This window comes from Benincasa hispida, chromosome 6 (assembly GCF_009727055.1).
Source record: "Benincasa hispida cultivar B227 chromosome 6, ASM972705v1, whole genome shotgun sequence".
NCBI lineage: Eukaryota > Viridiplantae > Streptophyta > Magnoliopsida > Cucurbitales > Cucurbitaceae > Benincasa > Benincasa hispida.
In genome coordinates this window covers 43,813,572-43,838,522 of record NC_052354.1, presented here as the reverse complement: position 1 = coordinate 43,838,522, position 24,951 = coordinate 43,813,572, and the positions used below count along the sequence as shown (strand labels likewise).

Genomic DNA, 24,951 nt, shown 5'->3' with positions numbered 1-24,951 from the left:
TTGCATAAATAAACCAATAAACTAATTAAAGACTCAATATTTTTATAAATTACAAAGCGTACATCATAATATAATAAAAATTGACATCTAATTTTGGTAATATTGTTTATGTTAATAACTAAAATGTTATGAATTTAAAAATCCAAGGACTAAATACTTACATACTAAAATTTAGGGAATAAATTGTTAAAACATTGAAAGCACATAGACTAAATTGTTATAAATAAAAGTTCAACGACTAAATTGTTATTTTCATAAAAGTTTTGAGGCTAAAAGTATTTTTTAACATTTATTATTTATCCCCCCAAAAAAAAATGTCCCATAATTGTTATGAAACGACGCCGTAAGGAAGTATAGGCTCAAAGAGTGGGAGAGGTCAAGGTTTTACTACTAATCCGACGGATCAAAATTACGAAACGATTCCAAAAAATTTCCCACTTGGTTTCTTTCGCGCGCCACAGTGTAGGAAGGGGCGAATACGAAGTTGCTTCAATTTCCGACCTTGGAGATTTCCCGCTCCAATCTCTCGCCATAATCCTTTCTTCTTCATTCTATTTTCCAAGTCGCATCATAATTTCATATGAATCAGCTACATTTCGGTATGTCTTGAATATGTTTCAATGTTTTTGCCAGTTTAATTACATTCGACAAGCGTTTGCTTTAATTCGTTATGTTTGTTAGAAATGATTGAGGAATCTGATTGTTTGCCAATAACAGAATTAGGTTTATATGGACATTTTTCGAATTGTTTTAATATTTCTAGTTTAAAGAAACCGTCGGAAGCCTCAACGAATGTGAATGCATTAATGATTGTATGGTAGTTGTATAGCTACTGCCGATTGCATGTTTTACTTGTAGCTTTGTTTTGTCAATTGTTTGATTGCGGTTGTAGATTGCTAATCAAAGACATAAAGGTTTAAATTTCTGCTGCTGAATGTTTGATTGATCTGCAGTCGTGCGTTGGATTCGATAAAGTTAATATGTCGCAGCTATATCATACCATGTCTTCAGCTTAGTAGGATTGTAGGAGAGAAATCTGGGAAAACCCCACCATGCTTCAGCGAAGCGGAAAAAGAGCTCAGTCTTTGTTGGTTCCAATGCGACAGTCTAGCATTCTGGATCACTTTTCTCTAACCAATAGGGGTAAACGAAGTAAGACTGAAGCTGAACCAGTTCTTTCATTTTCTGAACCAGAAGTGCCCCATTACCCCGTGGAAGATACCCAGGAACATGGAAGATGTGTCCTTCAAAATGAATCAGATTCCTATCTGATTGATGGGCCACAGGAACCAGATACCCAGTTAGACTGGGAGAAGAAATTGAATAGGGTTCTGAAAAAGCATTTTGGCTATCCATTCTTGAAGAAGTTCCAAAAGGAAGCTCTAGAAGCATGGTTAAATCACCAAGACTGTCTGGTTCTTGCTGCAACTGGATCTGGTACGACCTTGCTTGCTAGATTCTCCTTCCACATTTATGTGGTTTAAATGTTAGTACTGCAGTAGATGAAAGGATAATTTCTCTAGTATTTTTCTTCATTTTGTTTCAGGGAAATCTATCTGTTTTCAGATTCCTGCTTTATTAACAGGCAAGGTGGTAGTTGTTATTTCACCATTGATAAGCTTGATGCATGATCAATGCTTAAAACTTGCAAAGCATGGGGTTTCTGCATGTTTTCTTGGGTCTGGGCAACCTGACAGTTCCGTTGAAAAGAAAGCAATGGGAGGTGCATATAGCATCATCTATGTTTGCCCAGAAACAGTTTTAAGGTATTTTCCGCATAAAAGTCAATGACTAATGTTGAAGGGAATATTTTTTCTCTTGCAATTATAATGAAAGCTAAAAGTTTAACCTTATTATTTGCAGATTGATTCAACCACTTCAAAAGTTAGCTGAAACTCGTGGAATTGCATTGTTTGCAATTGATGAAGTACACTGTGTTTCTAAATGGGGCCATGATTTTAGGCCTGACTACAGGTTTTTTTCTTCTAATTGTATTTTTTTCCCATTGTTTTTTCATCCATTTTGATCTCATATGGATAATGTTTATCTTGCATTGACAAATGTCTTAATTTCACAATGTGGGTCTGTTTCATATTTACCAACCTTAGATGATTGGAAGAGATTACAAAATGATGATGAAGTTTGGATTTACAAGTTCCTCTCCACTGATTGTTCAATTTATGTCCCATTTCTTTCTAACATACTATTTTCTTTAAGCTTTTATAACTTCTTATTATCATCACTTTGAAATTGTAGGCGACTGTCAATTTTGCGAGAGAATTTCAGCTCCTCAACGCTGAAATTTTTGAGATTTAACGTGCCTTTGATGGCGTTGACTGCAACTGCCACAGTTCAAGTTCGAGAAGACATTTTAAAGTCATTATGTATGTCAAAGGAAACAAAGATCATTCTAACTTCATTTTTTAGGCCTAATCTTCGCTTCTTCGTGAGTACCGTGTTTCCTTTTCTAAAAACTTCAAATTTTTCATTCAAACAACAATTCATTTGTAACCCCTTTTTGTTTTTCCCCAAGTCAAGAAAACTTGGATTTCCCATTCTTGTTGGTCTTTTATTTTCTTTTGTTTATGCGTTCTTTAACTTATATCACACATAACATTCAAGCTATAAATTCTCTCTCATTGTCAGATCTTATTATTTCTTTTCTCAGGTAAAACATAGTAGAACATCTTCACCATCCTCCTATAGGGAGGACTTCAGCGACCTTATAGATGCATATGCTGGAACTAGAAGATCTGGAAACAAGAAACAAACTATAATCTCTCACAAATCAGACAGTTTATTAGATTGCTCAACTAACAGTAGCTTATATGAGGCAGACAAAATCTCTCCAAATGACTTAGAGGACAACGATGATTCCGACTCAGATAAAGATGATGAAGTAGATTCTTCAGAAGAATTTTTGCCAAGCTCCTCAGAAGGAAGGACAATGTCTGTTGAATACTTGGAGAATGAGGTTGATGTCTTTCAGAGTGTAGATGATTGGGATGGTACTGATATTATATAAATGTTTGCCAATTGCCATTATACTGTATCTGAACTTTAGAAGCCTATGGCAATGAGTGAGTGATCATGTATAGGCTTCAAAACAAACACAAAAGGCTTAATTTCTAAACTAGATTCTTTTGGGTGCAGTTGCATATGGGGAGTTCTGTGGACAATTAGTTTGTGAGGAAACCGAAGTAGAAGCGGAGAAGATTGATCTGCTGGATAAAGCAGAAGAAAGACAAAAAAGTTGTCAAGAGAGTTTAGATCAAGGGCCAACTATTATCTATGTTCCTACTAGAAAAGAAACTTTGAGCATCTCAAAGTTTCTTTGTCAATCTGGTGTGAAGGCTGCTGCTTACAATGCATCGGTTTGTTCTCTAATACATGGTGCCAGGTTTATGAATCTGTCAAGTTGATAATATTACTTTTGTGGTTCCCCTGCTGCTCATTATGCAATTAACAGTTTATTTATTGTAGTTCTATTTTTATTTTAGACTTTTTTCACACCCATGTCAGGATTTGAAAGTGTTTCAGGTGCCTTTATCTTTGAAGTTTGAAGTAGATACTTTTCCATGCATTGCTAACTATTCATTTTTATGTGTGACATAGTACTCCTTTTTGCCTCCAGTTCTTTCCGAAGCATTACTTATGGATTGCTTTATATTCTCCTTCTTTATTTCACGTATGAAATGTGATAATCCTGGATCAAAATATTCTCGTCTTGACTTCCCATTCTTTGAGCTACATGCAGGTATCAAAATGAAACTAAACGGACTTTTTTCTTCTTTCCAGCTTCCAAAATCTCATTTAAGGATGGTTCACAAGGATTTTCACGAGAATAATGTAGAGGTCCGTTTATTTATTTCTCCTGCTCCCTTGTTTACCTCTCAAAATTTGTTCTTTCTATTTTATTTTATTTCCCTGAAATAAGCAAGCAATTAATTAGAATTCTACCTTCCGATTTAAGCATATGACATATAGCTTAAGTGAACACGTTTCTGCTATTTGCGACTTACTACCATTTCTCCAAGTGATAAATAGGTTTACAGTTAGCTTCTTCTGATAAGAACATAGTTCAGATTATATTGTGTTCTAAACCCTCTGCATTTTCCTTTCAAGTACGGTCACTTTTACATTATAAGGGAAACTCTGCATAACCTAATACCTCCCTTCCTGTGGAAAGGGAGAGAGATCTTTGGATCGAGCACCTTAGTGATAAACTGATCATTTATAGTGACTAAATGTCAACAATTACCGCCAAAACTGGAGCATTTATAATTTTTCTTTAGATTTGACCTTGTACATAATTAGGGATGTGTACAACTTTTGAACCTTACTACCAGATTTTGATCAGTCTTTTAGCAGTTTAACCAAAGTTAGCAATCTTTCATAATTTGCAAGTCAATTATATTAATGAAGATGTGTATGTGTGTGTGTGCATTCTTTTAGGAATGACCTTTGTTATTAAAATGAAGTTAAATCTTTAATTTAATTTCTTAGCCTCACAACATTTGCATTCCAAGTTTCGTGGAGTTCTTTAAAAGTTTGGTACTATGAATCCACTAGAGGTTTGTTTGTTTTTTCCCCCTTTCCTTTTTTTCTTTTTGCTTTTTCTTTTTGTTTGTTTGTTTGTTTGTTTTTTCTTTTTAGTCTTTATTATTGTTAACATCTTCTCCATTCTCTAGGTTGTAGTTGCAACAATAGCATTTGGAATGGGGATTGACAAGTCAAATGTTCGGAGAATTATTCACTACGGTTGGCCACAGGTGATCATTCAAATTCTAAATTTACTAGATATAATGATTCTTTGTTAGTGTGCTTATTTTTGCTGTCCAAAAAGCAGAAAACTCGTGCAACCAGTTTGTTTGCACACAGGTATCTAACTGTGGTCTGCTTTGCCATCGTGCATGGATTCTAATGTGACCTTTTCAGTGTTATATTATTGCCACTTGTTATCTTCCGAGGCTCTTCAACAAATGCTTTTATTTCAGAGTTTGGAAGCTTATTATCAAGAAGCTGGTCGTGCTGGAAGGGATGGAAAATTGGCAGATTGCAGTAAGTTCATTAACAGTTTGGAAGTACACTTAGTTGTTTAGATTGAAGCATGGAACAATTTGATAGAATACCAAACTGGAAATGGAATTTTTATTGAATTCAAGAACTGAAACAAAGCACATGCAAAAGAAAAGATAGTTCTACTGCTCTTCCTCACAGATGAGAGAAAAGCCCTACCCAGTCTCTAAACCACAAAATATTCAACAACCCTCACAGCTCTCCCCCCTTCCCTTTTAAACGAATCACAAATTCCCTAACTAACTAAGGGTTCCCAGTCGGCATGATCCCACCTTCTCAACCGAAGCACATTCGTCTTTTCTAAACTTTCCCATATTGCCCTTGTTCTTCCTCCTTTGATACTGAAACAGTATTGGTGGTCTATCACAATTGATCCCGATTTTTAACTTAAGATTTTGGGATTAGTTGTACTACATGTCATGATATTTCATTAGAAGGATTCCAAGGATCTATATTTATATCCTTGAACCACCTTGTAACAATATTTATAGTTTGTGCTCACTTGTCAAAGTAAAATTTGATCCTCCATCTATGGAAGGAGACAATTAAGAATTAGTGTAGAAATGAATATCGTAATCTTTTGTGTTTATTTAACATATTGGTAGCATGCTAATACAAGGTGAAAAGGTGTGCGGAAATTTTTGTGGCTGCTTAAGAATTCCATTTTCCATCACGCGATAGTTTCCTTTTGGGACTTCTTTTTAATTTAATTTGGTTTCATCTCGGTATTTTTTTATTGATTGGATACAACTTATGCCGATGGATTTTTCTGATTATTGTGATACTACTATGGGTGTGTTTGATTTAACTTTTCAAGTGTTTAATTTTGAAATAGTCATTTTGGAAAAATGGAAGTGTTTTGCAACCACTCAAAATCGCTTTTGAGACACTTTTAAAGTTTATTTCAAACCGCTTTTATCAAAGAAATCAAACTACTTTTTTAAAGAACACTTTTTTCTCTAGTCAATCCAAACATGCCGTATGTAGTTGGGACTAATTCAGTTCCATGCTAACTTGGGACAATTTTTCTACATCTTCCACCTCTGCGAAACAGTTTTATATGCAAATCTGACAAGAATACCATCCCTTTTGCCGAATCGAAGAAGTGAGGAACAAACTAATCAAGCATATAGAATGTTATCTGATTGCTTCAGGTATATATTCTCTTCGCAGTTTTACTTTCGCACCAAAAGTGGCCATTTGATCAAGGGTGATTCTATTTTTCACATTCGCATAGGTATGGAATGAATACATCAAATTGTCGGGCACAAAAGCTAGTGGAGTACTTTGGTGAGACTTTTGATCGCGAGAAGTGTCTCATGTATGTAACATTTCTTTCGACTTTAAAGTCAGTTTCCAGTTTACTTTCTGGATACCGCTGTTCAAAGTTTGGTCTTTTGCTCAATCGTAAGTGTCTTTGCTAAAATAAGCCATTGTAGTTTATACATCTCATAAGTCATAGATATGCAACTTGACCAGATTTTACTTCTCCCACACTAATTGATGGAAGTTTCTTGTAGGTGTGATGTTTGTGTGAAGGGACCTCCAATTATGCAGAATTTGAAGGAGGAAGCAGATATATTAATGCAGGTCATTGCTGCACATCATGTAAGTGTTTTGATTATATATATATATATACATATTATTTAGTTTGTTGCGTGCTGATTGTAGTTTTGTCCATCTTACTTCTCTCTCTCTCTTGTTTTTCAAACTCAACGTATTTGTATAGTCCTGAAACGGTTTGCAATTTAATCTTTATTTTTGCTTTCAAGAAGTTCCATACAAGATATTGAATGATTTCACAATCTTCATTATACTGTTTTTAAATATTCTCACAATAAGTTAATGTTCAATTTCATGTACAGCGATATTTAGCAGAAGGATTGTACGATGATTTCTCATACGGTGATGTCAAACAGAGATTCAGGGAGAAGCCAAATTTGAGGTTGTTTGTCAGTAAAGTAAGAGAGCAGGTGATTCTTAGTTACCCTGTTTGCATTATTAAGTGTTAAACTGTTCTCCAAAACTCCAAATTAAAGGCAGTTTGATAATTTACATTAATTGGGCGTGCACCATGCAGTGTCTGAAATTTGCAGCAACTGATTTGCTCTGGTGGCGAGGTCTTGCAAGAATTTTAGAAGCTAAAGGTTACTTGAAAGAAGGGGATAACAAGGTATGGAATCAGCAATTGTAATTTTGTTCAGTTAGAATAATTCTCGTCTTGTGCTTTAACGTGCATCTCATCAGCATCAAATGAACAAATTTTGACTAGATTTGCTTGTTCTTTATAAATAATTATAAATTATTTTACTCCATCATATTTGTTACATTTTTATCTCCAAACTTAAAAAACTTTACATAAAAAAACCATTTTATCCTTGATGTATACATTTTTTATTTTTGTAAACTGTTTCACGTAAACTTAACATGTGAATAAAATCAGTATGGACAATGTTTGAGCATACATGTAATAGCTTAGTGATATGAATGTTATTAGGGGCATTAGGAGATACATTCGTAATTAATTAAGGTAGTTGGTTATAAATAGAGGGGGTGGGAAAGGAGGAAGTTGGGTATTTTGTTCATGAATTTAGGCTTAAGTGGTATATCGGTATCTCAAGAGGGGAGAGTCAGAGTCTGAGGTGATTTATTCTTTATCTATTATATTACAATATATTTTGGTTATGTTTTGGATTCATCAGTTAATGTTGGGACTTTAAAAAATTTAGGTTTATGTTAAATAATTTAAGAAAAATTAATAGGAGATATTGAAATATGCTTTTAGTTACAGGTTAGAGGCTAATCCAGACTATTTGAAAGTTCAAGAGCTAAAAGAAGAGGTTTGAAAACTTAGTGACCAAAACAAAACAAGCCCGAAAATTCATTTTTTATTTAACAATAGACTTTCATGGACAAATATGACTTAAGTGACTATTTAAAAGTTTTAGTAAAAAAAGAAAAAAGAAAATATTTTGGATGGCATGAAAGAGTGACTTGGCTATATATTAAGGGGCTCTTTAGGGCGCTGAGATGATCTAGAATGTGGGAAGTTCTGATGTCTGGGGAGTTCTGATTGAATATGAACGATCGAGTATGTTCAAGCATTGAAAGGATATACAATACACGGAAAGAAAATGTTGTATCCGGAAATGGGCCCACAAACAATTAAAATCGGTGAGATAAGATAATGGGCCTCCAAACACTGAGATGATATAGGATGTGGGGATATATCATCTCATGTTGGGCCCCCAAACAACCCCTAAGCATCTTCGCTTCTTCCCGGTGTCACTTCTTTGTCTAGCAATTATTCTTTTCATAACATTTTCCTTCAGTTGTTCTTTTTATTATTTGCTAATATAATAGGGGAGATAGACTCCTTAATCCGAGTTTTGTTGCTCTTCTAACTTTTCAATCTGTTTTCTTTTCTAAAATAATAAAAACATTTAAATATGGATATTTTTTTTCTTTCTATTTTGAGTAGTTTTGGAGAAATGTGGACTTCTTTTCAACTTGTTTTGCATTCCTTTTTAGTACAACAAAGGTGGAGCTATGGAAATTTAAACATCCGACTTCAAGAAAACAAGTAGATGCTAATTACCAATTAACTGCCCTCATTCATGCACATTCTGAGTATGACTTCTTGAGCAGATCCATGTTCAGATAAAATTCCCTGAGCCTACCAAGCTGGGATTGGAGTTTCTATCCAGAAGTGACCAAACATTCCATGTTTACCCTGAATCAGACATGCTACTCTCAATGGCCAAACCTAAATCCTACTCATCCTTCTCAGAATGGGGCAGAGGCTGGGCTGATCCTGCCATACGGCGTGAACGACTCAAACATCGCTTTGCTGACAGGTCACAAGGACCACGGTCACGGTCACGGTCACGGAAGGCAAGAAAAAGGAAATCAAGTAAACATAGCTCTGATTTGAGAACGGTTCGAGGTAGATTAAATGCTAAATTATCGGCAAAGAAATCCAATGCTGCTTAGTAAGTTCAAAATGTTCAGTCTCAATGTTCATAATCTTGGAGATATTTATCTAATGATATGAATTCTATCAGATTGATTATGTTTATTGGCTGTTTTTTAGGTTTTACTTAATAAAGTTAAATGAAAAGGGAGGAACCAAGGGCTAAACATGAGCGAATTAAATTAATATTGCATCAAGAAAAATAACCAAAACGAGCTAGTTGGAAACTATTTAGGAAAATGTTGTCTTGTTATTTGTTTGGATGCCATAGGAGATTTGACCAAAGGTTGAAAACGTTTATTAGAATGCATCTCTTTAATAGATGAATATGTCCATTTCAACGAACATTTCTTTTTAGCACAAGGGCTAAATACATGTCTTGATATTCAAAACCGATTTTCAATCCTATTTGTTGAGTACATTATTATATATTTTCTCCTTTCTTATATAAAGTTGATGTTTTGTACCATATTCTTAAAAAATTGAACGTTAAATGAATATTATTAACTTAAACACCTCATCTTCTACATTTTTTTAAAAAAATGAATATAATATCATTTTTTCCCCGACTATTATACTATATTCTTAAAAAGATGAATGTTAAATAAATATTTATTAATTTGAACACTCTGTCTTCTACTTCTTTTTTATTTTCCGATTATTATATTATATTTTTAAAAGGTTGAATGTTAACTAAATATATTAATTTAAACACTTTTATTTCTTTCTTTATATATATTTGTGTGTGAAGATACTATCACCTTTTCGACTATTATGCCATATTCTTAAAAAGTTGGAAGTTAAATAAAATATTACTAAAACACTTTATTTCGTTTTTTTAGTAGTACTTATAATTAACTATTCGATTAAAATGACACTTTTATTAGTAACTATCTTTTTTAATGTTTCGACTTGATTTTATGGTTTTTATTGATTAATTTATTAAAATTATATAAAGTATCATGTTTAATTTCATAACATAAATACAAACATAATTTGTATTTATAAAATTTTAATAACATTCCTATGTACGACCAAACATAATAATATTTTGGTTAAATGTCATTTTGGACCTTATACATTGGACTTTGTTTTCTACTACTAGTTTAGTTCCTATAATTTTAATAAATCTTAAATTTAGTCTCTTCTACTAGTTTATTGCTTATTTTTTTTATCACTTTTTATTATCTATTAGCTTTTTTATTATAAATTTTAGAAATATATTCACATATCGTATTTTCTTGCATGAAAATTATGATTGTTATTGAATCAATTTCAATAAAAATTAACTTAAAATGACTAAAATTAAGATTTATTAAAAACACGAATATTGAAATTAGATATTTAATAATACAGCTAAATTTAGACAAACTTAAAAGTACACAAATCAAAATAGTATTTTATCTAAATATTTTTCATCATCCTAAACTTCGAAAGAAAATTAAACGCTTCTTTGTTAAGCTTTGTATTAATAATATTTAAAATTTTCGGTACCAACCGGGGTTCGATTTCCCGGGCGTAATCTTTTGTTTTTTATTTCTTATTTTTTAAAATAGTATAGCTTTTAAAATTATTATTTCTATTTTATTTTACTATTATTATTATTATATCATGTGTATTATAATTTCATAATTCGTCCTTAAAGGTATGGTTTTCCCATCTTTTATTCCAACAATTTTACTTGAACTTTTTCGGATTACAATAGTGTTTAACTCTTCTATGAAATTAAACCGTGACTAAAAAAATTGTAAATATTTTATTTTATCTTTTCTTTGGAAAAAAAAAAAAAACAAACAAACAAATTGTATAATTAGTCTGTAACTTATTCAATATTTTAAATTCTTCGCATAATTATTAGTTAGGGCAGATCCACGTACAAACTAACACGTGTCTTTGTATTTGGTGGTGCATTTGGTGTTGGTATTAAATAATAATTTTGATAATTTTTTTTTTTTAAATAAGGTATAAGTTTCTATCTTCAGTTTTTTTTAGTTAGTCGACTAACGATTGATACACGCACATTTATTTAGTTTCCAAATATATTTTATCTACTTTAAGGAGGTACTTGGGCCATGAAGTTAATTTGGATTTTAACTCAAGCCGATGTTTTACCCATCAACTTTACTAGTTGAGGTTACTCACTCCACTGATTTCATCCGTGTTCACTACTGAAATTTGCATATTAATCGAGGAACTTCATCTTTCTCTCTCCATCTCTTTATGTTTCAAATGATTCCATTTGTTGGCCACCACCAACGACCAACTCTGGCAACAATCATTGTCGATGACATGCTCTAATGCCCAACTCCATCAACAGCCACAAACAGCAATATGTTTCAATGACCACCTCCCACACCTAAATTTCGGCGATAACCATCTCTAATAATCATCTCCATTGGCCCCACTGCTGCCAATCAGCTTTGACAATCACCTATGGCGACCAACTTTGACCATTAACTCCGTCGATCTTCTCCAACGACTAACTAAAAAAAACAAAACAAAAAACTTGGTCATTGAAAAAAAAAAACCGTCCACCCAAGTACAGTGATTACTATACCCCAAAAAAAACTGTAAAATATATGTAAAGATTTTAAGTTGATATTGAATGGATCGAATCTCACAGCTAAAACCAATAATTGTTTGTTATTAATTTTGATTTGAAAATAGTAACATATAAAATAAAAATATACATGGTTAAGTAGAGGGAAAACACAAGGAAGAGAGATTTCTTCAAATTTTTTCAATGACAAATGCTCTACTCGTTCTCAACGAACTAATCTCCCATCAAATAGTGACGGCACCGAAAGAGTCTTTTCTGTTATTCTCTAGCAATAATTGGTTATGTGGTAACCTCTTTTTTAAAGTATGAATAGATTTTTATAAAAGAAAATGCTATCCCTGAACTATAGGAAAACAAAGATGTTTGAGAGAGAAATAGAGAAGTGCTTTTTTTTTTTCCTTTTAAAAAGAAAAATAATAATAAATAAAATATGAAGACTATCTTCATTTAAAAGGTAGAGAGAGAGGGGAATTAACTCACCTCACCCACTCCTCCATTCCACTCCCTTGCATCGCGAGGAGTTCTTATTTTTATTTAATTTATAATTAAATATAATTTAGTTAATTGATCCATTCATTCATTCATATTTAACTAAATATACATTTGATTTGATATGAATATTAATTAAATATTTAGTATTAATAAAATACACGTTTGATTCAAATATACATCTCTCTTATAAATGAAGCTCATTCAAATAAATTTTAATCTATAGTTTTAATATGAATCTAATTCATATCGATTTAATATTTAAATCTCATTCAAATATTAATACTTTCATATTATATAGTTTAATTTTGAATCTCATTCAAAGTTAAGTTTATATTATAATGTATTCATATTCGTTATATTCGTTATATGTTATATAATTAACATGAAATCTCTTAACCAATTCGAACAATTCAACTTATTTCAAGATTAATTATTTTTGTTCTATCTATTGTGAGCTAGCAAGGAGACCTAATGGACCTACAATTATAAGCTTCAATGATCCAAAATTTATTAATCAAACTCTTTAATTATATTAATCGATATTAATTAACTGTAGGCAATCCACTAAAGATCCATAGCTACACTCTTATAAACCATAGAATATCATGCGTTCATGGATTTAACCATCATAAGTAAGCAAGTCCTTCACGAGTTGCTCTAATTACAGTTGGGTCAAATTACCATTTTATCCTTATAATTACCTTTTACTCCTTAAGTACCACTAATCCTATAATGAACAACTGTTTGTGGTCAAAGGGCCAGTGAGAGGGTGAGACCCAATTGTTCAAGACCCGATATCGGCACTTAATGAAACAATTTATCTACTTACCCTAAAGGCGAGAATGACAGAATTTTATCTTGTGTAGCTATGTTTCTAGCTTTTCACTAGGTATCGTCCCCAAAATAGTAGGCATATTTATTAGTTTGATACCCTAAATCTTGTGGGTCTTGTAGTTTGAAATTGTAATATATAAACAATTTATTTATATGATAAAATAAAAGGTATTTTGTTTAACATAGCATTAACCCGCAAAACCAATAAATTAAGATCCAAAGTTTTTTTTTTTTGTAACTTAAATATGTATGTGAAGACATATAGGTGGATCATGTTTAAGAGTAGAGGTGGACAACAAAACTGCTCAAATCGAACCGAATTACAAAACCGAACCGAATCGAACCGATTTATAAGCAAAATCGAATTTTTCGGTTCGTTGGGTTGTTGAAACCGAATTTAAACGGTTTGGTTCGGTTCAAAGCTTGAAAATCGATTTCTAAACCAAACTGAACTGTTTAAATATATATATAACCTAAATTTAAAACTAAAGCGAAGACTTTCGCCGTTCTTCTTTCGTGAACCAGAGGACACACGAAATACTAGTAGACCGTCGCTTTCGTTCGCTTTCGTTCGCTTTGTGCTCAGGAAAGGAAAATAACCCCCGTAGGCCGTAGCTCTAGTACAAGTAAAATTTTTCTCCCTCATTTAACTCTAGTACCACATTAATATTTTTCATTTAAGAATTCTTAAATACATGTAAAAATCAGATGTTAATGATTTTATAATTAAATTTTATGTAAATAAAATTTGGTTCATGCTCAGATCGCCACCCGCAGGCCGCAGCTCGTTCAAGCCAGTCCTCATCCGATTGAATTATTGAAATTTTAGGTAAATAAAATAAAATTTTAAGTAACTAATGAAATTATTAGGTAATTGTTATCTTATTTTAGCACAACGTTTGTTGTTGTTGTGTTTGAACAAATAAAATCCGATTGATGTTATCTTGTTGTTGTTGTTGTGTTTGAATTTTTAGTTAAAGTAAATGATTTTATTTGATGGTAATAAGTTCTCTCTATTCCCCCCTTTATAGGTACCATCGGTGTATCACAATGAGCTTGAGCAAGAGCAGCGATTCCAATGATGATGTTATTGTGATGTCATCACTACCACCACCACCACGAAAAAACGAAAGTGAAGAGACAGTTTCAAAGCATACAAGTGGACGAAAGAGGAAAAATTCATCTATGGTATGGGATCACTTTACTAAATGTTCTGAATATAATGATGATGATCCGCATGTTAAATGTAACTATTGTAGTATAGTGTATGCATGTCATCCTAGAAGGAATGGAAATTCAACTATGAGAATGCATATTGAACACTGCTATAAAAAAAATCCTTATCAGATTAAGAAGTCTAAGTTAGATGTAATATAAACTAAGTTGGTTTTTAAGAACAATGAGGGTATTGGAGATAATTCACAATCACATTCATCCCTTAATTACAAGATGTTTACTATTGAGAGTGCTCGGAGACTACTTGCTGAGATCATTATTATAGATGAGTTGTTATTTAAATTTATGGAGAACCAAGGGTTTAAGAGGTTTGTGAATGGGACTTTGACGTTAGTAGAACCTAATTTTGTTCTTCTTTCTCGAAAAACGGTTGATAAGGATACTTTGAGAATTTATGATAGCGCGAAAGAGATGTTGAAGGGCATTTTCGTGAAAGAAGGATATAGAGTGTCACTCACAACCGATACGTGGTCATCAATCCAAAATATGAACTATTTGGTTTTGACTGCACACTTTATTGATAAAGATTGGAAATTACATAAGAGAATTCTTAATTTCACCCAAATTGAGAATCATAGAGGGGAGACGATAGGAAAAGAGGTTGAGAAATGTCTAAAACAGTGGGGTATTGAAAAGGTTATGACATTGACAGTTGATAATGTTTCGTCAAATGATACTGCCATTGCTTATTTGAATAAGCGTTTTAAGCATGGGTTGGTGTTAGATGGTGAGTCCTTGCATGTTCGATGTTGTGCACATATATTGAACTTAATTGTATGCGATGGCCTAAAAGATATTAATGATTCATTGGTTCGAATTCGAGATGCCGTGCGGTTTGTTAGATCTTCTCCTGCTAGACTTGTCACATTTAAGAAGTGTATCACAGAGGAGAACATAGATAGTAAAAGTATGTTATGTCTCGATGTTCCAACTAGATGGAATTCTACCTATTTGATGCTCGAGGCCGCTGTAAAATTTGAAAAGGCATTTGAGAGGTTAGAAGACTACGACATAATGTACATGAATGAGGAGGAAAAACCAACCACCAGGGATTGGGAAATTGCAAGAATATTTACCAAATTATTGTCAGTGTTCTATGAAGTAATTGTTAGGCTTTTAGGGTCTTTGTATGTTACTTCCAATACAGTCTTCCATGAGATTAGTATTGTTCAGAATTGCATCAGAAAATATTCAAGTGCAACTGGTCCTAATGATGTGCTTTTGCAAGAAATGACAATGAAAATGCAAGAAAAGTTTGATAAGTATTGGGGAAAAAAGATAGAACAAATTTATTCTTGTATGTTGCCTTCGTTTTGGACCCTCGTTATAAGATGAAATTTCTTTTGCATTGCCTAAATCAATTATTTGATGTTGATGTGGCAAAAGCCATAGGAAGTGAGATAAAGGTGTTTTGAGAGCATTGTTCAATGAATACAATTTGTCACTATCAGTTGCTAATAAGGGTCAATCTTCATGTACCATTAAAAGCTCTCCATTTAGCTTCAAGTGCAAGTGCTTCAAAGATTTTTCGTTTTGATTTTGAAGATTTGGATGAAGATGATTCGCAAAGTGTGGATTCAGAAGTTGATATTTACTTACTGGAGCCTCGTGTTAAACATGAAGATAACTTTGATATCTTAGATTGGTGGAAGGGAAACTCTTCTAGATATAAGATTCTTAGCAAAATTGCATGAGATCTTTTAGCAGTTATGGTATCCACAATTGCTTATGAGTCCGCATTCAGCACTAGTGGGAGAGTAATTGATCTTTTTCGTACCTCATTATCTCCAGCCACTGTTGAGGCACTTGTATGTGCAAAAAATTGGTTACGTTCTGAACAAATTAGCACTGGTTTACGACAATACTTGGAGAAAATTGAAGATGAAGAGGAAGATTCGTATATTCTAAACATATTTGTATTTTTTTTTTAACATATTTATTCATATATTTATTATAGTAACTACTAACAAGTTTATGATTTGTTTCTTAGTTTTCATAACAGGATTGAACGGAGCGGCAAATGCAAAAAACAAGGAGAAGAAGAATCATGATTAACAAGCGAACAAATTTGTTTGTATTGATTAGACTTATGGAATTCAGTACTAGTGTTTTAGCTTGTTATTTGCTTTTATGTGACTTGTGTATTGTGTACTTCTACTTTGGAGAACTTTTTAGTTTTTAACTTTTTATTGTAGTAATTTGAATTGATATGTTTTTATGAGTTATTGTGGATTGATATTTAAGAAATTTGTGGAGGACTTTTAGTTTTTAACTCTTTATTGTAGTCATTTGGATTGATATGTTTTTATGAGTTATTGTGGATTGATATTTAAGAAATTTATTTATTGTGTACTTTGGACATATTCTTATTGTGGATTACTGGATTGATATTTAAATTGTGTTTAGAGTATAAAAAAAATAATATATAAAATTCAAAAAAAGGAACAATGAAAATAAAAGGTAATTTAAATTATGTGAAAAATTGGTAAAATAAAAAAAAAATATACAAATTTCAAAAAAATGAAGAAGGAAGATAAAAGAGAGTGGAACTTGGAAGGAAGAAGGAAAATAAAAGGAAGAAGACCAAAAAAAAAAGAGGCAAAAAAAAGTTTCATGTATAAATAAAAGCGGTCCGGTTCGGTTTGGCCTCCAAATCGAATCGAACCGAACCGATTTCACCCCTATTTAAGAGATAACCTAAATGATCTGTAGTAGATAGATAAGGTCGAGTATCGTATCCTGATGACACCATGTACACGACCCGTTTTATAGTTATTACAATTACAATTGTTGTAAAGTGCTACAGATGATTTGATCATGATCATTCATGAAGAGACACATGAGCGGGGGTACTATGTACAAAGAGATTGTATAAGACCGAATTACTAAATGAATAGTCTCACTATATAACGTCGTTGATAGAAGAGACTTACATTTCACCATGATGACTATAGGTGACTTGACCTAAATCTTGAGTGAGTTGTGAACTCCTGCTTATTAATACAGTCATTTCATTTGCATATAGGTGAGAGTGGTCTGTATTGCCGATTCAATATGCTTTCCATTTTGGGTATTCGGGATAAGTAATTCACTCCTTGTTTATAGTTAGAGTAAATAGAGATATTGCTCTCTTACTGGCTGATTTTGGGGCTTGAACAATGTGGTGCCACGCCCTCTCCTATCCCGATAGGAGTTTGGTCATAGTTGGACTATAACTATTCATAGAGGGATTAGTGTACTTAATGAGTTAGATGTAACTACAACAATAATTTTGACTCATATGTACTTACGAGCAATTTGTGAATGATCAACGCATCATTGATTGGTTATATCCAATAGACACATAAATATATGTGTAATGCGAATAGTGCAGCCGTCTGTCTTCAGTAGAGTGACAGGCAGTTAATAGAAGTTTGTTAATTTAATTAATTAACCAAGTGTCATTGGAGCTTCAATCTATAGGCATAGAAGGTCCCCTCGATAGCTCAATTGGGATTATTGATAATTGAATTAATTTTGAATTAATTTGTTCAAATTAATTGAGGGAATTGATTATATATGATATAATTAATATAATGTATTTGATACATTATAATATAAAGTTTGATTTTGAGTGGAAATAAATATTTGTATATGATTCAAATATTAATTATATAAATATGATTCATATAAATACTATAGGTTAAATTTAACTTGAATTTGATTCATAGTAAATATTGTATGTTAACTGAGATAATATTAAACTATAGGTTATATTATATATGATATAATATAAACTATAAATTATATGTTATATTAGATAACATGTAGTTTGATATATGTTATAGATAGTAAATTAGTCATTGTGTAAATATATATTAAACTAAAAATTTGTTTTTTTAATTTTTAAATTTGAATTTAATTGAGGGATGGAGTTATGCATAAGTCTCTCCCCGTATTTCTCTCAATCTTTAATTGTGAAAGTATGAGTGTTTTAGGGGGATCTTATTCTTCTCCTTGCTTGACACACATAAAAACTCACCAATCCCGATACGATAGTTTTTTGCAAATTTTTCCTATGAAATATCTTCTCTCTCCCTCTACCAAAATTAACACGAAGTCTACCCCTCTCATGGATTATCAATCCTAAAGAGGATACCAAGATAATCCGATGGTCTTGTCCAACCTTGGTTTTTGGCATTGTTGGTTTTGACGTGTTTAAAGGGAGTTCGAAGTATTCGTGATCAAGGAGATGAGTTCAAAAAGAATTCGTGACTTCAATGGTATGTTTTTTCTAACTCTAATTTCTTCATTTTGCTCTTGTAGCATTCCACGAATTAAATGTATATGTTTCTTCGTCCTTTGAATTTCATTTTTCTAGGACACAATCCACTTTCGCATAGGTGTTCATGCATCCTTCAATATTGAGTTGACAACTCGGGTCACTCTCACCCATATAAAATCAAAGGACAATCCCTCATAGGTAGGAGTCCATAACTTACTCAGGATTGAGATCGAGTTACATATGGTCATCGTTTAAAATATTAATCTCTTCAGTCGACGGTGTTATAGAGAGAGATTAAATATTTTGTGGTCAAATCTTATACGGACTCATTGCATATGATACCCTCACTCGCATGGCTCTTCGTGAACGATTTGGATCAAATCTGTTTGCAACGTTTACAAAATGGCCCGTATCCATAGTGTTATAAGGAAAAAGCACCAACTTTATGTTGGGAATGTCTTAAAACTCGCAGTTTGTAAACATTAAACATATTTTATTCACAATAAAAGTATCATCGAGACTTCATTCAATAAAGGTGTTATTGAATTGCATTCATTCATAAATCCAATAAACAAACCCATGACTATAACATAAATACTTAAGCTTTATATAGAGACATAAAAGATGACCAAGTTTTAGTATATAGCCAAAAAGGTCTATAAGTATATGGATGTGGTTGGGTACCTTTGAAGGAATTATCGAAGGTCATTGAGCGGAAGCATGGGATCAGACCAAATACCCAAATTTTACATAACATAAATTTAACAGCAAAAATATACAAATTATGCATTTAAAAGATAATTGCAGCATGCTTTAAAACGTATATTACAGAAAAGAAAAGAAAAAAAAGTTATCCTACCCTTGAAGAACTCTTCTTCACGAGATTCCTTCTCTAAATCTTGTCACGAATAATCTCGAACCCGTTAACCATCAATGAAGACACCAGCACAAATGTTACCTCTGTATTCTCTGGGTGAGAATTCAAGAGTTTTGTGGGCTCTGGCTATTTTGGAAGAGATGGATTTTTTTTTAAGAGAGACGAGAGGAAGTGATGAGATTCCTAAAATCTCATAACGTTTTTGTGAATCTCTATCTTTTTTGTGAAAAACACACCAGGAAGAAGAAGAATTTCTTTCTCGTTCCCCACTACTATGTTTTAGACAGGGAAGTTACAACTCCCTCCAAAAAGTGATTTTTAATAAATAAAAAAAAAAAAAAAATTAATTGTCACTAATAATCTCGAACCCGCTAACCATCAATGAAGACACTAGCACAAATGTTACCTCTGTATTCTCTGGGTGAGAGTTCAATAGTTTTGTGGGCTCTGGCTATTTTGGAAGAGATGGATTTTCTTTTTTAAAGAGAGACAAGAGGAAGTGATGAGATTCCTAAAAATCTCATAACGTTTCTTGTGAATCTCTATCTTTTTTGTGAAAAATATACCAGGAAGAAGAAGAACTTTCTTTCTCGTTCCCCATACTATGTTTTAGACAGGGAAGTTACAACTCCCTCCAAAAAATGATTTTTAATTAAAAATAAAAAAAAAATGTCACTAATAATCTCGAACCCGCTAACCATCAATGAAGACACTAGCACAAATGTTACCTCTGTATTCTTTGGTGAGAGTTCAATAGTTTTGTGGCTCTGGCTATTTTGGAAGAGATGGATTTTCTTTTTTAAGAGAGACAAGAGGAATGATGAGATTTCTAAACTCTCATAACGTTTCTGTGAATTCTCTTCTTTTTGTGAAAAGACACCAGGAAGAAGAAGAACTTCTTTCTCGTTCCCCACTACTATGTTTTATCAGGGAAGTTACAACTCCCTCCAAAAAATGATTTTAATTAAAAATAAAAAATAAATTGTCACTAATAATCTCGAACCCGCTAACCATCAATGAAGACACTAGCACAAATGTTACCTCTGTATTCTCTGGGTGAGAGTTCAATAGTTTTGTGGGCTCTGGCTATTTTGGAAGAGATGGATTTTCTTTTTTAAGAGAGACAATAGGAAATGATGAGATTCCTAAACTCTCGTAACGTTTCTGTGAATCTCTATCTTTTTTTGTGAAAAACACACCAGGAAGAAGAAGAACTTCTTTCTCGTTCCCCACTACTATGTTTTAGACAGGGAAGTTACAACTCCCTCCAAAAAATTATGTTTAATCAAAAAATAAATTAATTTATTTTCATAAATTAATTTAATATATATATTTATATGACAACTATCTTGTCATATAATATATCATATAATATATATTAAACTACATGTTATATCAAATATAACGCATAACCTATAGTTTTTAGATTATATCAAATAAAATATAACCTATGGTTTCTATTTTCTCACCAATAACATTTAATATAAATCTAATTATGTGAATTAAATCTAATTAAACTAGTTATATCACATATAATTAATTCCCTCAACTATTTTGAACAATTCAAATTAATCTAAAAACTGATTCTCATTAATTCCCGTCGAGCTACGAAGGGGATCCCATGGACCTGTAGCTTGAAGCGTTACATGAATAATTAATTAAATTATTTTACTATCCATTAACTGTCAGACACTCCACCTAAAGACCGACAACTGCATTCCTCGCACTACAGATATATTTTTGTGTCTATTGGATATAACCACTCAACAGTACAATGACCATTTACAAATTGCTCGTAAGTACAATTGGGCCAAAATGTTTTGCCCCAGTAGTTACATCCAACTCCTTAAGTGCCACTTATCCCTCCAATGAACAATAAATCACAGACCAACTATGATCAAACCCCTCCGGGCCTTGAGATGGTGCGGCGTCACATTGTTCAAGTCTCGGAATAAACTCTTAAGGGAGCAATTTATGTACTTGCTTCGACATTGGGAAAGAATGAATTCCTTATTGTGTAGCTGTGTTCCCAGCTCCCCATTCAGACGAATCCCCAAAATGGTATGCTTGTTAAGTCGGAAATATGACCACTATCACTTATACAAATCAAATGACCACCTTCATAGGTAGGAGTTCACAACTCACTCAAGATTGAAGTCATGTTACCTATGGTCACCTTGGTGAAATGAAAGTCTCTACTATGAACGATGTTATATAATGAGACTAAACATTTCGTGGTCCGGTCTTATACAAACTATTTTATATAGAATATCCCCGCTCACATGTTTCCATGTGAATGATTAGAATAAGATCATTTGTATCATTTTACAATAATCGTAATATCTACAAAGCGGGTCATACTCGTAGTGTCACCAGGATAAGGTATCCAATCTTATCCATCTACTACAGACCATTTAGATTATCATTTAAATATGATCCACCTGTATGTCTCTACATACATGTTTAGACTACAAGATAATCCTAGATGTTAGTTTATTAGTTTGTGGTTAATGCAACTAATTTTAAAATAAAAGATCACATATTTTATTACATAAATAAAATGTTTGTACAATACAATTACAAACTATAAGATCCACTTTGTATATTGATACAAACAATGTGATCCTAAAATCATTCATGTGGAGATATGCAAGTCGAGACATCCTATGCAAATGATGTTTGCATAAGACTGGACCGCGAAATTTCATTTTTCTTTATAACAACAATTTACTGTTAAAACTGACTATTTCAAATTGATGACCTGAGGTAACTCGATCTTAATTATAAGCTAACTATGAACTTCTGTTTATTTGGGATTATCTTTTAATTTGCATAGGCGAGAGTGATTCAACATCACCGCTCAAAAAGCCTCCCATTTTTGGGGTAAGAGTGGATAGATAGATGGGGACATAATATGGCAAGACATAATTCACTCCTACCCGTCATAGGGTAAACAAATATGTTGTTCCCTTAAGTACTAACTCCTAGTCCTTAACAAAAAGGCCTTGCCCTCTTGTGATAAAGAGAAATTTGGTTTATCATGGACTATAAACCAATTGTTCAATAGAGGATCATCGAAGACTTAAGACGCAAGATGTATTACAATGGTAAAATGGTAATTTTGACCTAGTTGTAAATACGAACGACCTGTGAAGGATCGACGAACTGATCATGGTTAAATCAAATGGACAAAAATATACCTACAATGAGGAGAGTGCAACTACTGAGCTATTGGTGTGTCTTAGTAGTTAATGGATAGTGATTAATTTGGTTTAAAAAGTTTAGCCAATTAATCTCAAATCGTTTGAGCTCATGATCTGTAAGTTCATTAGGTCCATTTAATAGCTCGTAAAAGCATTAAACCTTAGATGTGAGATATAATTAACGTTTAAATTTATTGAAATTAAACGTAGTTGGAGAGTTCAATATATTTAAATGTTGATTACATAAATTAGGATTCATGTTTGAATTAGGTGTTTTATTAATTTAATATTTGATATTAAATTATTATTATTGTTTAATTAATTATTTAATAAATTAATAAACCAAATTCAATTTTAAAATTCAATTTTAGAAATTGAATTTAGATTATATCTGATTTGATTTTAATTGAAAATTAAATTAAGTAATATTCAAATTGAAAATCTGTTTTCTAAATCTATAGTCGATTTTTCCCAATTTGTACACCTAATCCACTGAATTTAGTGATATTTGAAGTGTCAAATAGTCAATTAATCCGTTTGTATTACTATTTTGCTTAAATACTTCATAATTAGTTTAAATCATGGGCATGCAAAATTGAAAAAGAAAAATAGAACTCTGCCGAAGAAGAAAACTTGTTTCTCTCTAATTCAATCCCAAATTTACCTTCAATTGGAGTTCCACCACTCAATTCAAGGTATGAGATAACTAGAGAAGATTTTTGTGGAGGTATACTATAAGAATTGAAAGTCAATTTCATGAAGATTGCAAAGAACAAGTGGAGATTATCAAAGGTATTCTATCTGAAACCCTATTATTGGAAACTATGAATATGCTTTTTGCTTAAATTAATAGAATTTGAGTGCTTAATGATTATGTTTGCTTCCGTATTATGCATGTTAACTCCAACACTTTATCCATATAATATAGACATTTTAGGTTATTATTTGATATGATCCATTTGTACGTCAACCATATATTGTTTAAGTTTCATGGAATAACATTAGATTTTTTTTTACTATAATGGATAATTCATTATTGCATATTTAATAATTAAATTAAATAATTAACTACAAGGCTTTAAGGCACAAATCTCAATAGATACAACACTCGAGTGTTAAAAAATTGAAAAAATATATGTGCAATTGAATGGACAAATAAAGGGTTAAACAATGGAAAAATGACCATAGGACAATCATACATTCTTATATTACAAAAAATAAAAAAATAAAATGCACATGATATCACCGACTTAATAATTTAACCATGCATCCCAAACACAGACTTCATAACTCCATATACATATTAAGTTTATATTTCATAACTCAATTCAGCATCCTAAATAACCACAGTCATTGGTTAGAAAACATGATTGATTCTTGAACTTTCATGGAAGTGAGAATTTAATCCATCAACTATGGTTGGTAATAATTTAGTCTTTTGTAATTTCAAGTTTGTAATAATATAGTCCATAAACTTCAGTATAGTCTAAATTGTTACCGTATTGAACACAACAGGGACTTGTACGTCTTTTTTTTTTCCATAAAAGAACGTGTATGATCAAATCGTTCAGACCCCATTTGATAATTATTTATTATTTCTTCTTACTTTCTTGAATTATGCTTGTATTATTAACTATGTAGTTACCATAGTTTTCATCTTTCCTATATAAATAATTGGATCTTTATCCAAATTATTTAAAAAAACAAAAAACAAGTTTGTAAAAACAAAATTTGTAGTTTTCAAAACATGCATCGGTTTTTGAAAAACAACCTTACTATTTAGGTAGAAAAATAAAATAAAGTAATAAATAGAAGTACTGTTCATAAGATTCATTTTAAAAGAATGTAATAGTTATCAAATCAATTCTAATTTTTTTTAATATATATTATTGATTGCATTTTAGAGTATTGAAAGTAATAGAAATCTTAATTGAGTGTTTGATAAGATTGATCGTTGTCAAAATCACTTTTTAAATCGTATGCTAATTCTCACACCTTTCTAATTTTGTTTCATAATAACTTTTAAAAATGGATTGTGATGAACAACTACTTCCCAACAAAATTTCAATTTTATTCTTTGCAAATTAAAATTGATTTTATAAATTTAGTATATTTCTTACAAAACCTCTATCCCTAGTTTTAGGTTGATCAGTTCAATGTCACCAATTTATTGCTTTTATTTAAATGATATTATTTTGTAATTACACCTATTTATACTACCAAATAACCATACCTATCAAATAATTTAGAGGAGGCAACTTATAAATTTAAGTTAAACCCACATATGACATAACATTATAAAATTATTAAAATATAAATTATCATAAAAATACACATACAAATGTCTATCAAATATTCGTCAATCACAATAATTTAGAATTATTTATCTATCAAACACCATAATTTACACTTTTTAGCATTATTTCAAGTTGA

At 31.8% G+C, this 24,951-nt stretch overlaps 1 protein-coding gene across 4 annotated transcripts; it reads left to right on the top strand.

Moving 5' to 3' along the window:
- The first annotated feature begins 405 nt into the window (after positions 1–405).
- On the top strand, positions 406–9,199 carry LOC120079932 (ATP-dependent DNA helicase Q-like SIM). 4 transcript variants are annotated; one of them, XM_039034393.1, is made up of 16 exons: positions 406–599; positions 954–1,437; positions 1,547–1,766; positions 1,864–1,974; positions 2,257–2,446; positions 2,669–3,008; positions 3,154–3,374; positions 3,799–3,855; positions 4,692–4,772; positions 4,998–5,061; positions 6,134–6,233; positions 6,317–6,400; positions 6,600–6,687; positions 6,945–7,052; positions 7,160–7,252; positions 8,611–8,746. In XM_039034393.1, the coding sequence occupies exons 2-16, from the start codon at positions 1,053–1,055 to the stop codon at positions 8,638–8,640; spliced, it is 2,172 nt and encodes a 723-aa protein (XP_038890321.1). In that variant the 5' UTR covers positions 406–599; positions 954–1,052; the 3' UTR covers positions 8,641–8,746. The 4 variants fall into 4 exon arrangements, with proteins under 4 accessions (XP_038890321.1, XP_038890318.1, XP_038890317.1 ...); XM_039034390.1 differs by having other exon boundaries at positions 407–599; positions 1,586–1,766; positions 8,728–9,199; XM_039034389.1 differs by having other exon boundaries at positions 407–599; positions 8,728–9,199.
- Positions 9,200–24,951: the final 15,752 nt, after the last annotated feature.